Below are 13392 nucleotides of genomic sequence, written 5' to 3'. Positions count from 1 at the left end.
ACAGTATCCTGGTGCAGCTAGCTTTTTTTTCCTCAGAATGTGTCTCATGAAAAAATGCATGTCTCTTCTTGGATTTTGTCTGCTTTCAAATTGCTGTAAAACTTCTTGGTGAGCTTCTGTCCATTCCTATTTCATAGTGTTTTCTAATTGCGTCTTAAAATGTGAGCCATGTTCCACTGGTCTCTTATCAGGGACACTGCCTTTTGTATGTAGGGCTGAACTGCAGTTTATGACGAATATATTTGCATTAAATTGCATCAGCTCTTCAACTTTAGTAACCTGTGAGGTTCTGCACATCTTCCTTGTCACACTGCTTTCAGGCACCTAACTGAAATGTCACAGCTTCTGTAATAATGTAAAGTAGCTGTTGTTTAATACACATAACAGTATTATGTAAGAGCTTAAGAGGATTTGAAAAACGTATATTCACTTACAGTTCTAGGATAACTTACCCTGGCAGAGTTCTAGTACACATAAGTTGATTAAGTCACCAATGTTAAGAACTTAATGGGGAAAAAGTGCTGTGTAGTTTTTACACTTGCGAAATATAAAACAGAGCATGTGAGCTTTCCGAAACACTGAATCTCTCAGTTGTACAGTGATCTTCTACAGCAGTGTTGGGGCATGAATGTTGCACTGAATTCGACAGGCTGGTTTTTACTCTTTTCTTCATATATCATTTTGTGTTTTCTCATGCAGTCTCTCATCTAGTTACCAATTGGACTTAAACCAGCTTTACTTGCAAGATAAGATGATAGCCTGGACTTTTATAATTTTAGTTCATGTTGAAGCATAGCAAATTTCAGGTGTCTGCCAGTTCCTAACTAATTTAGCATGCTATAAATGAGGATAAAGTATTGAAAATTAGTAACTGTAGGTTGGAGTAGGTTTAAGTAGTTTGTATCTTAGATGGAAAATGTCAGTATCTCAGAGGCAACTTGACAGAAAACTGAAGTAGTGAATTGACTTGTCAGAGAGACTGCTAAACAAACGAAGCTGTCTGAAATCTGAGCTCAGAGATTATTCTTAAGAAATTTAATAGAAATTATTATTGCTGTATGTATGCCTATTTGCACCTGAATACTCATGTTTGATGTTTCACCTCACTTAGTACAGAATAAAAAGCACGTTTGTAATTTTGAATTTACACAACAGAGATGTTGAGTGTTACAACAGTGGTAACATTAAAATGTTAAGCCACACTGAAGTGTTCATTGATTAATGGTGGAATAGTTAGAACTCCTGTTAGTGGTCTTTCCTCCACTATCTGGCATGAGAAAATTATGTGGTAATGTCAATAAATAGACATCTGAAAAGGCGAAGAAATTATCAGAATTCATGAACATGGAGTAGATGAGACGATTCCTCTAAAAGAGTCCAGACTGGTGGAATAGAAATCTGAGTTGTCTGTTTTCTGCAAAGGTCCTGCATTGGATTTTCTGGAAATAAAAATGTGTCCTGTCTAAAAGGTAGCGATGCCATCATGAATCACAATAATATAACTTCTGTCTGATGCGCGAAGTATTTCTTCATCGGTTTCATGTTCCTAGTTCCTTGGGGGGGGGAGAATGTGATGAGATTTAGAATATTAAAGTCTTTGAGAAGCTACTTGGATACTGCTTACCAAGCTTGGAAAAGTACAATTTTGGGCCAGGGAGTCCAACTATCATGAGTTACCTCTGTTGCTTATAAGGTGGTTGACTGAAAAGCTTGTTGGGTTCTGTGATCTTCAGGCTTCTTTGATACAAGATCTTGGTTGGTTAGGTTTATAATGTAACTATGATACCCATGTTAATTTCCTGTAGCTGAGGAGAAATTTTTCTTTCAGTGGGAACTGCAAAACATAATCATTTCATTTGAAACTAATTTTTTTAACTATGACATCACAGAGTCTGAGCAGAGTTTTATAGCTGATTTACAGATACAAAAAGAAAGTATTACCAGATATCAAAATTTGGAGCAAGTCCTTTTTAAAAGATGTTATTGCATACTACTTTGCAGAAGATAATTTAGGGGACATGGCCATTTGGGAAGGTCTGGTATTCTTTTTCTTCCTCTGCAATAATACTTTAAGAGCAGCTTTAGATCTTAAATGGTGTATTGTTGAGGCATCTGATATGTGAACAGGGTGGTGGTGTCTGTTTGTATTGCTGTTTGGGTTTTTTATTTGTTTAGCTACATAGTGGACTTTGAGAGTAGGCACAAAAGGAAAACAAGAGACAACATGAAAATAATTGCTTTTTAGAGCGGTGGCTGGTGTGAGGACTTTAAATGGTGTAAAGCTGCAGCTGAGTTCTCAAATCCATAGGGCAGATTGCATTTGTCTTGTGTAATACCTCCTCTTAGAAATGGAAAGTGCCTTGTGAACTGCAGCGGTGATCAGTGTGGTTATGAAAGTATCTTGGGCTTTTAACGCATTTCGCAACTGGAGGCAGTTGGAACCAGTGCCAGTGACTACTAATGATGGGCTTGTCAGTGGATCATAGTTTGATCACTCTTAGCACATCGGTCCTCTTAATAGCTTGGGTGTCTAGTCTGTAATCGTAATCTCGCTATTGCTTTGCGTTACACACCTACTTCTCTGTTGTCCGTATTTTTTTTAATTCACCTACTTGTTGGGGAAGAAAAAGGTAGTACATGTTCTTGACTTGTAAAATGGGGGGCCTTGAAGGATCAGTTCTGACTCAGTGGCTTTTTTGTCTAGTCTGTATTGAAGATGATTCTCACAAAAATGTCAACTATATAGTGGGGTTTCTACAACACAGTTCTCAAATTTTAGTTTGTTCTTTACTAGTGTTCTGCAAAACACTTACCACAGCTTTGCAAACCCATGTGAAAGAGTTAAAACTTAAACTGTCAGTGCTTGTACTAATAATGTTCAAGAAAATAGGAGGGTAGACAGCAATCTATAGGTCTAGAACTTTGGGAATCTCTTGTCTAAGAAATGTATTCTTTAAATGACGATATCCTGAATCATGCATCATTATTTTTTAAGTTAAATTATTCCTCGTACATCAGAGCTGCCTCAAAGTCTTGCTCGTAGATCTCGGGTCATGCAGGCTCTCGTAATTTTTCGTTACAAAATAATGTTAGTGACTTCTATTTCTTCTCAAATCTATAATGTTACCCCTCCCCCAACCTTTTGTTTCTAGCTCCAGGAACAATGTTTTATTAAGTTTATTGGCCTGCCAAATGTTTCTGTTGATGGCTGTTCACTGAATAATGGACCTTATGGTCCTCTGGATTCTAAGAAGAGTTAAGGCTAGGCATCAGTACTGATGCCTGCAATACGTTCTAAAATAATGAAACACTTAACGTTTCACTACAGGCTTCCCAAATATTTAATGGCAAAACTTAATCAGCAATTGGCAGCTCTCGTATCTTTTCAGAGCAAAATTTTGAAGACTATTTAAAACTAGGGAATACCATTAGATTGTGCAGGTTAGTTAGTTCTTTTTATGTTTGGAACATAGAACTACTTGATAACTCTTATCTTCTGCATTTTAGGTGTAGCCATGGTGAATATGAGAGATTTGCTGATACATCTTGACATTTTAGTAATGCAGTATGAGGTGGATGCTGATGCTGTAGGAGATGACAATGAGGCCTAATATGAAAATAAAAGAAGTGCATGTACACCTTAAAATCTGCTGTAGTGTTTTATTGTGGAACTTGCCAGGAGCAGGAGAGTTTATGGGGTTTGTCATCAGTGAAGGGGAAGGTATGTGTGTATGCTGTGGTGCAGTCATGCAAAGTGGAAGATAAAGCATTAGATAGCGTTGTGTAGATAAGGGCTGAGTTGTAACACCGCTGCCCCTGTATGTTGTGTCTTTGCCCCCCCCCCAAACTGCTTGACCATAGGGCAGGTGTAGATTGCTGTCCTTTCTTTGAGTACCTTTGAATGGTAGTTGCGGAGGCTTAGGTGATGGGAAGGTGGAGGAGGAGGAAGGGCTTTGCTGGAGTGTGACAGCTGTGTGTGGAAACAAAAGGAGAATATCGATTCTTGGGATCTTGAGCCCCATATTGTGTTCTTGAATAGCCAAAGAATATTGGGTAGTATGAGGCTTAAAAAGTTTCAAATGCTCTGGAGGAATTGGGTCATGACTAGTTTTCAGATCATGCAGTATGCATGAAGTGTGTGTGTTCCTCACACTTCACTCTTGCAACACTTTGTACCTATTTCTAGCGTGTTACACTCACATAAAAGGGAAGGCGATTGAAAACCCTCTCAGGGAAGGCAGACTGGTGAAGGTGTAACATCATCACGCAGAAGTAGTGGCTCATATAGTAACAAAGATAGACTGTTTTTTAAAGGTTCATGGATTAGGCTGTGAAGGTATCTTCACATGTATTTATTTTCCTATATATTTATAGGAAATATTGGAAAAAATGTGAAAAATTATACTTGTACAGCTTGTATACTGAGTTGGTATTTCTTTCAGTTTGCTCTCAGATTCTAGTGATTTGTACAAATTGCTTTCAGAGTAAAAAAAATTGCTTCTGGATCTCTGATTAGTTTGTCAGATTGTGGTTTGCTGTTTCTAGGAAGAGTAGCAACATAAGTCTTACTCTCTACATGCAATTATGTAGTAAATAAATAATTGGTGTAGATGCTGTTATTCATCTGAGACAAAAGAGCAAAAGGAGAAACGGGGAGAAACTTATTTAATCTATTTTGTGGATATGTATAATATATACATCCACTGAACTAGTCATCCTAAACTCCTGTTACAGAAAATGAAAACTTGTCCTTTCAAGAAATTATTCATTTGATCTATTTAGCTATCTGCTTTAGAGTGCAGTTTGTTTTATCGTAGACTCTATTCTGTGTTGACTGAATCTCCATCTATTGTGAAGGGAGACGGGAATGGTTAGCTGTCCGTGGACAGACAAGTCCCAGTGAAGATTACTTCAGCTTTTATGTCTGTTAGCCTCATAATGCAGGGAAGTTTTTGCATTGATAGTATTAAAACATTTTGTTGAAATGGTACCTTGAATCTTCATTTTCTAATGTAAGAAGCTGATACATTCAGGTAAGATGAACTAGGCTGGTCTTACGTGTAATATATAATATAATGAAACCTTTTGGACAGGATGGATTGCTTAAAGAAAAACTAATGTCTCTGAAACATGCTGTTTTTGTAAACAGATCTATTGGAGATCTATTCATCTGTCTTTTAGAGATGGTTGAATCACATTACTGTTGTTAAGCCTCTTAATCGGATGCATGTGATATTACAAAACGGCTTCAGCAGATCTCCAGTACAGAGACTGTTTGCAGTAATTTTGTGGGATAGGATATATGAAGGAAAGGATCTGCTCTGAATCTATTTACTGGTAAATGTCTACATTGCATAAAATGAGTATTGGGGGCGTAGCTGAATTCTGGTATAGTTAGGAAAAACTGCATTTTTAAAACTGTAAATACCAACACGGATTAAATGCTGCTAATGGTTAGTAAGCTCACCAACTAGAAAACCCAAACTCTGTAATGCTGAAAAATTAACTTGTAAAGGACTTGAGATAATGTGAATTAAAAGAAAGACAGGTAAATATATTCTGGGATATAACTGTGTCTTATATGTTTTTCTTCAGGCTGTAGTTTGGCTTGCTGGTCAAGTATGGCTGGTTGAAATTTTGATTGTCGTGTGCTGCGTTTGCAGGTCCTTCATTTGGTAAAAATGTTCAAGAGGTCATGTTGTAAACTGGATCACTGAAATGATTTGTCATTAAAACTAATCCTGTTTTGGAGTATGAGGGTAGCAGGTGTGTTAAATCTGGAAATTTTGGGTGATTCCATTTATAGTTAGCCCCAAAAGTTTTACTGATGTAACTAAGGAGATAACTGCAAAGAAAGGGTCATACAGAGGCTTCGGCTCGAAATCTGGTACCTTGTGAAACTGCAATCTTAATTGATCCTTTCAAAATTCTGCTTTCTTACTCTAGGGAGAAACTGAGAAAAGAAACTACTTCTCTGAGAAGTATTGGTATAGAACTGTGATCCTTTAGGTAGTGTATTTAAATTGTGATCAAGGTTTGCATCTATATGCACTATGACAGTTGCAACCAGTTCCTATACTGAACCATTATTAATTTTGCTATGTTCACTTAAAACCATGTGTAAGATCCTTGTGTTCAGCTGTGGTAGGCTTGTCTCTGAAGTTTGATTTTAAAACTACAGAATTAAAAGTTAGTTAGTCTGTTATTATGGAGACTTTGTTAAACTGTTAATGAATCTGCACTAATTTTATTTCAGCTAATATGGCTGCAGCATTAGTGAGCGTAGTTTGTCTTCCATTTCTGTAAGCTTTTATCCTGTTGATTGCTATCTGCTGTATTTCTCCATGGCTTAAGCATAACTGATTTTTGCTGGAGTTTTGTTGACAGGTTGATGTTTATGTGTATTCTGTCATTTAGAGGTAAGTCACTTGTTGAGTTTGTACAAAGGTGGTTGAGAATGTGCCAAGCGAACAAAATAATTAGTATAAATCTTGCCTTACTGCTGAGTGTTGTAGTTACCTAAATTCAGACAAGTTATATCTGGCAGGCTTTGCTCTCTCCCATTTACTCTGCCAGGGATGGAACATTCTTGAATTTAAGAAAGAAGAGCTAAGTCAAAGTTAACTGAGGCTTTTTTTTACCTCCATCTTTCAGTAAACTGGAACAAACAAAAACTTTGGTTTTGCCATGTACTAAGAAAGCTCTGTCTTGTCTGCAGGTGTTGTTTTTGAATCCAAGACTTAACAGAAAATCTCTCTTAAAGCCACATCTCCTCCTCAGAGAGTAAAGGTATTTCATGATCTGAATGGATCATGATGTGATGAATCTGTGAATAGAGATGTAAATCTTGGTTTGACTTAACATTCTAGAAGGAAATGGTCTGTAAAAACTTGAGCACTGGAGTTTGTGTAGTTGGTAACTTCAGCTGCGTAGGGAATGGCTGTCTTTTTTGACACTTGTGGGTTTTTTTTAAATTTAAGGGTTCTAAAACTGTTAAGTGGTTTAGCATAAGGTACTGGCTATAGGATGCATTATGGGTAAAACAGATTTGTAAGGAGGGGTGATGTCCTAGTGACAGTTAAAAAAGTTGTCTTTAAGTCTGCGTGCTCTTTTTTCTTTTTATTTTATTTCTTTAATCTAGAAGCAGTGAAGAGTCCGAGTGTGGTTCTGTGGAGACAGCAGTCCTATAAAGTGTGTTTGTGTGGGGTGGGTTTTTTGTTTGTTTTTTAAATGCTTGCAGTCCTTTTAGGATTGAGACTAGAGTCATGCAACCATATGGGACACAGCTGATTAATATCTCCCTTATTGCTTCATACAGGTTAAGGTTAGGTGGTTTATGTGTGTATGTCAACTATTTTCCATTAGCTTGCATTTTGGGGGTTTGATGGAACATTGTACAGTATGATGGAACATTATAAAACTATGATAAAGCATTGCATGAAAATATTATGTCAGTGCTCAGTAGTAGTAAAAAAACCCAAAACAAACTAGCCCAAGAAAGTAGTCTAGAACAAATGAGAAAACATGTAGAGAAAGGTGAGAAGAATGCTAAAGCCTGTGGAATAACCTCTAAAAGGAGTGACAGACTAGGACTTGAAAAAGATTGAACTGATTCTAGGAAGGGAGGAAGCTAAAATTGTGAGTTGCTTGAGGCAAGGTAAATAGAGTATGATAGCTCTTGTTTTGGAACAGACAGTGAATGAGAAGATGCAAAAATTATCAGGAGATGAAAAACAGACAAGAGGAAGTGGTTCTCACAGCACATAGTTAAGCTGTTAAACTCCTTGTTGCAGGATGTTCTTGACACCAAAATTTCACATGCTTTATTAAAGCACCTGCCTAGTTTCACAGAGAGGGGTGGGGTGGAATCCATCAAGCATCATCAAACACCACACCACTGCCCTCTGATGTAAAGAAGTTTTTTAATTTCTTAAAGATAAGGAGAGATTCATTACTTACTGTTGTGTTTGCCATTGTACTATGTTCTTCCCTGTGCACCCTCTTATGGTTACTTCCCAGGTAGGAGTGTCTGACATGGCATTTGGTTTAATGTAGCATGCTCTGATCTGGTTTTATACTTGCTGGAATAAGGATGGGATGGTATTACATGGTTAATTGGGAGTGGTTGGAGAAACTTTGCAAGATGAGTGGTATGGGATGTGTTAGGAAGCAGATATGCCAATCCCAGTTTTCATACTATGGCATCTTGGAGTGGAGTAGTTTTTGGAAGAGCTTCTGGAGCATAGTGCTTAGTAGTAGAATGAAAAGGTACAGCAACACAAAAGCCAATGAAGTTTTTTAAAGCCTAATTATTATCTTTAAAGAAAAACAAAACCCCAAACAGCAATGTTTATGTGATTGTTACACTTACCCTGTTCTGTTGTCGAAGTTACGAGGTTTCAGAAGTTGATTGATTTAATTCAAATTTTACAGGGGTGGAGGTCTCAAAGTGAATTCCCACGGACTTTATGGAAGTAGACAGCTGGATAGAGAAGAGCTCATACCATGGCTCCAGCCAGGAGAAGCAGCAAGGTGAGCTTGTTAAACATCAGAGAATCCTCATAGGACCCCCAACCTTGTAATTGAATCCATATGAAACCAGGTTCATTAGTTTCACTGCCTGTGAAATAACTTGTTTAGCAGGGAGTGTTTTTAATCTAATGCTTACATTTTGACTTGAGAATAACTAATGTAGGGGGCTGTTTGTTTGCCAGCTTCCTTTTCAAAGATTTTCTTTTTGAAGTTCAGTTTTGAAACTGTGAAAATATATTCTGAAGAGCTGTGTTTTCTCTATTGAGTTGGCAATAAGCCATCTAATTTTCATATTTCTAGCTACTTTGCACTAAAAGTGGGAGAAATGGTTAGCTTTTTGATAGCTACAGCTTTTTATTAAAACCTCAATCTAAGTTAAAATGCAGGAAAAGTTTTTTGGAGGTTTTGTGTGTGAAAAAAATAGCAATGGGACATAAAACCTTCAAAACCAGGTTTGTATATGAATGTTGGATCTTGTTTGCTTAAATGCCAAAATAACTGATAAGCAGGAGTCCAGCACAAATAAGCTGGACTGGTGAGTTCTCTCCCTTTCCTTCTCACTCTTCTTTCCTGTCTCCTGACTCATTCCCAGGATTGCTGAGCATATGCAGCCTACATCCAAACTTTTTATCACCAGCTTTTATAACTTCAGTCAAAATATTTAACAAAACATTTTATTTAGCACTATCTTAGTACATCCAACCCAACTGTTTCATTTCGGCCTGTAAAGCTTTGTTCATTTGTTGTAATTACAGTATTGATTGATAATGCTCAGACTAATTGGAGTAACAAAATTAAGTCTTGTATGTCAGTCTTAGCTTTGCTAAACAGGAAGCTGTTAAAAGGGAGAAGGTAAAAGTCCAAAGTCATGCCATCAGAACTTTGCATTAGAGCTGTTTCATAATGCAACAGGAAGGAATATGCCAAAAATCAGATAAATGAAGCATAGAATGTATGACTCCGTGTTCCACTTGTCAATGTTCGATGATGCCCAGCTGATTTCTGACATAGTCAGAAAAGTTACAGATTTCAGCTTTGCCAATTCTAACAGTCCTTATAACTCTGACTTCTTCATATGTTGCTTGCAAGGTTTCCAGCTCAAGAATGTGCATGTCACTGATTTTCAGAGAAATTTTTGTTATTGCAGTGTTGAAATTTAACTTTCTTCAAGCATACTGATAATGTGATTTCAGAAATCTGTTGTTACTACAGCATGGCATATCAAACCCTTTGCAAAAAATCCTGAAGAATTTAATAACTGATCTGTAATAATGTGTCAGTGTAACTTTAGGAGAATTACAGGATAGTTATTTTCCCTATTTTTATACAAATACATAATCCTGTCTTTTTATTTTTAGGTATGCTTGGCAGTGACAATGGACTATTTATTTGCATCAGATACTCTTATATGAAAACATCACGTTTCCAAAGAGCTTAAACAGTACTTAATCTGAAACAGAATGGCAGGCTTCAAACGAGGATATGATGGAAAAATTGCAGGATTGTACGACTTGGATAAAACTTTGGGCAGAGGCCATTTTGCTGTGGTCAAGCTCGCTCGGCATGTCTTTACAGGTGAAAAAGTAGCAGTAAAAGTGATTGACAAGACCAAACTGGACACTTTAGCCACTGGACATCTTTTTCAAGAAGTTAGATGCATGAAACTAGTGCAGCATCCCAATATAGTACGGCTGTATGAAGTGATTGACACCCAGACTAAGCTTTATCTTATCTTAGAGCTAGGTGATGGAGGAGATATGTTTGATTACATCATGAAACATGAAGAAGGTCTGAATGAGGATCTGGCAAAAAAATATTTTGCTCAAATAGTTCATGCGATATCCTACTGCCATAAACTGCACGTAGTTCATAGAGACTTGAAACCAGAGAATGTTGTCTTCTTTGAAAAACAAGGACTGGTGAAATTGACTGATTTTGGCTTCAGCAACAAATTTCAACCTGGAAAGAAGCTCACCACAAGTTGTGGATCTCTTGCATATTCTGCTCCTGAAATTTTACTTGGGGATGAATATGATGCACCAGCAGTGGGTATGTCCTCTTTGAATTCGGCCAATGATCTAAACTTGAGTAGTATGATGTTGTACCACTCTCTTTTCTTTTTCAAGGTAATGCCCTATGTGGAAGTGAGCTCATTGGCAAAAAAATAATTTTATAACCTGGATGAGTTAATGTTGGAACAGCTCTGTTTGAAGCAGATACTCAAACATTCTCAAAAATTCTTACAAGTTCTTTTGTATGAAATTAAATGATGCATTTGTATACATTGTAATTAACTTTTCTATTAATAATACTGTGAATGCAATGTGTATATTTGAACTTGCTTTGTTAGAGGACTCATCGCCTTTTCAGAAAAGTGCCTGTTTTTAATTGATTTTTAACATCACATGCACCCACGTACCTCCCTCCCCCACAAACCTTCAACCACCCAGTGGTTTTCTTTGCTCAGTTTAGCCATATAAAAATGATGTTGTGAGCCCAGGCTGCGTATGTGTTCTGCTGCAAGGTGGTAGGAATCCATTTTTGATAAATACTAACTTGGCTATCGAAAGAGGATACAGGAAATTAAGGAAGGCTCTAAGTCCCTCATCATCTTCTCTGCTCTTTTCTTGTCTGAGAACTGAGTAGGGGGTGAGTTTCCAGTTGCTCCAAATTATTTAAAAGGTGCAGAAGTATAGTAATGTGTAAATTACTCTTCATGTTTCTGGCTGGAAAGTGGAGTGTGCTAGACAGACTGTGACAGGTAATTCTCTTACCCTCTCAGTTAGGTCCACTGCATATGCTATTAGAAGTAACTTAGCATTTTTTTAAAAATAGGTGTAAGTGTTGATAGAGTCACTGAATGTCCTGTAGTCATGCAGATTGCTTGTACCTGTTGGTTGAGGTAGAACTCCTCCAACAAATATAGGTATGTGTAATTCCAAATGATGCTTCAAAAATAGCATATTATAGTTAACATACCTCTTGTTCTTGTGTGCCCAGTATCTGATACTTTTACTGTCTTAATAACACCTGTTAGGGCTCTGTGTGTGTTTTGCTGCTGTTACGGTGGCTGTTTTGTTTGCTAATTTACCTGAGGTGAACAATCAGCTAATTTTGTATGCTGACAAGGTATTCCTGCACACTGTTGAACTAAAATTCTTGCATTATTTTTAATATAAATATATTTAGGTAGTAGATCTGACAGTCTTTGCTTAAACATTTGAATGTCACTTCATGGCCTCTAACTTTGAATAGGTATTTTACTGTGGGTTTTCTGTGCTTAAAAGTACTTTCTCAAGCGTGCTATAATTAGGAATTGTAGATGTCTATGCTATTTGTGGTTTTGCAAATACACGTTGATGCTACAGTGATGCTTGACAAAACTTTCTAAATAGTCAAATGTTTTAGATGAGTTGCTTCTGGTTTTATTAGTGGCAAACTAGAGATCCTAACTCCTGAGTTGTTCTGTGTTCTTCTGTGTCTTTGAGAGTTTCCTGAAGCATGAGTGTAACTGATTGCAGTGGCCTCTGAAACTAGATGGAAAAATGCATTTGTTAAATAATTCACATAAGACACTGTATAGAATATTTATTGAAAAGCAGAGTAGCAGTCAAATCTTGGAGGATGAGCAAAACAATGAAGTTTTGGTATTGCTGCCCAACCTGAGGGTGTATTGGGGATTAGTGGGGAGGGAGTGGGGGGCATTAGAAGCATTATGACTGGATGGTCCAAATTGAATTATATAATTAACAAAGTGTACTTCAGACCTCTTAATGATAAAAGTGAGACTGGTAGCATCATGTAAAATGTTCCCTAGAGGACTTTGTAAGCAGTTAGGTAGGTAAACTTCTGAGTAGTACTAGAAGAAAATGCTGAAATGGATTCATAGAGAAGGAGGTTAGGCTAATAGAGTGGACTGATGTGAACACTAGAAAAAATAGAAGAAAAAAAAAATTTATTCTAGCTGATGTTTAAGGATGCTAGTTAATTTCTATTTCTAGATTCTATTTCTGAGAATATTTAAATACACCTTAGTGGTTAGTTTTTGCTTGCTTATTCCCCAGTATACTAAGTTACTGGGTACTAGAACTTCTCTTATCCTGGTTGACAGATTGCAGTGCTCATAATCTAACCTTTTAGTGGCACAGTTTTTATCACTTTGTAACGCACTACAAAATCTCTAAACTACTATCAATGCAATAGTTGCAAAATAAAAATATCAGAAATTACTACATGTTGCCAATAGGATAACAACCTTGAGTCTGGATTTTCCTTTTCTAACTGGGTAAAAAGGTAAGATGCATTGTGTAAGGTTTCTAAAGATGACTGACTTGTCTATTTTAAATGCAGAGATTGTGGGGAAAAAAGAAAAAAGTATTAGGGACTTCTTTAAAGTCCTCCTTCCCCCAAATGGAGTCTTAAATGTAGCATCTTAAAATAATATGTTTAGGAAATTTATTACTAACCATGTAATTTGCACAAGCTGATTTCTCAGTTGCGTAACCTTTTTTAACCTTTAAAGATAAACTTGCATGCTAAGATGAGGTCATACTTGTGGACTAGAAGTATGTATAAATTCAGAAGTAGGCATTTTCAAAAGAGAGATTACATCAGTTACATTTTGATGCTAGTAATGTGTGAGGCGTATATATAGCCTGAAATAGTGGTGAAGTGCTGTGAACTTATTCAGCTGTTGGCTGAATAGGGCTATTAATATTGCAATAATAATGACTGATTGTGGCAAAGTTTATTTTTTTTTTGCCAGTTAGAATGAAATCACATTGTAGCTGAACCAATCTAAACGCTAGTTGCTTATGAGAAAGGTCATGCTTTCCCCAGTGCAGCTACGCGGTCCTGCCC

General features: G+C 36.9%; 1 protein-coding gene across 1 annotated transcript in view; it reads left to right on the top strand.

Annotated features, from left to right (window-relative positions):
- The window catches only part of SNRK (SNF related kinase), a 40408-nt gene that overhangs the window by 2677 nt on the left and 24339 nt on the right, over positions 1-13392 (top strand). The window contains exons 2-3 of the mRNA XM_086468179.1: positions 8434-8532; positions 9891-10581. Of these exons, the coding sequence (XP_086324305.1) occupies positions 9993-10581 (589 nt within the window). The 5' untranslated portion in view covers positions 8434-8532; positions 9891-9992. The remainder of the gene's footprint in view (positions 1-8433; positions 8533-9890; positions 10582-13392) is intronic.

The sequence above is a fragment of the Leptosomus discolor genome, chromosome 7, assembly GCF_034619465.1.
Source record: "Leptosomus discolor isolate bLepDis1 chromosome 7, bLepDis1.hap2, whole genome shotgun sequence".
Lineage (NCBI taxonomy): Eukaryota > Metazoa > Chordata > Aves > Leptosomiformes > Leptosomidae > Leptosomus > Leptosomus discolor.
The sequence above is the reverse complement of the archived record's forward strand: the minus strand, read 5'-3'. Positions and strand labels throughout refer to the sequence as shown.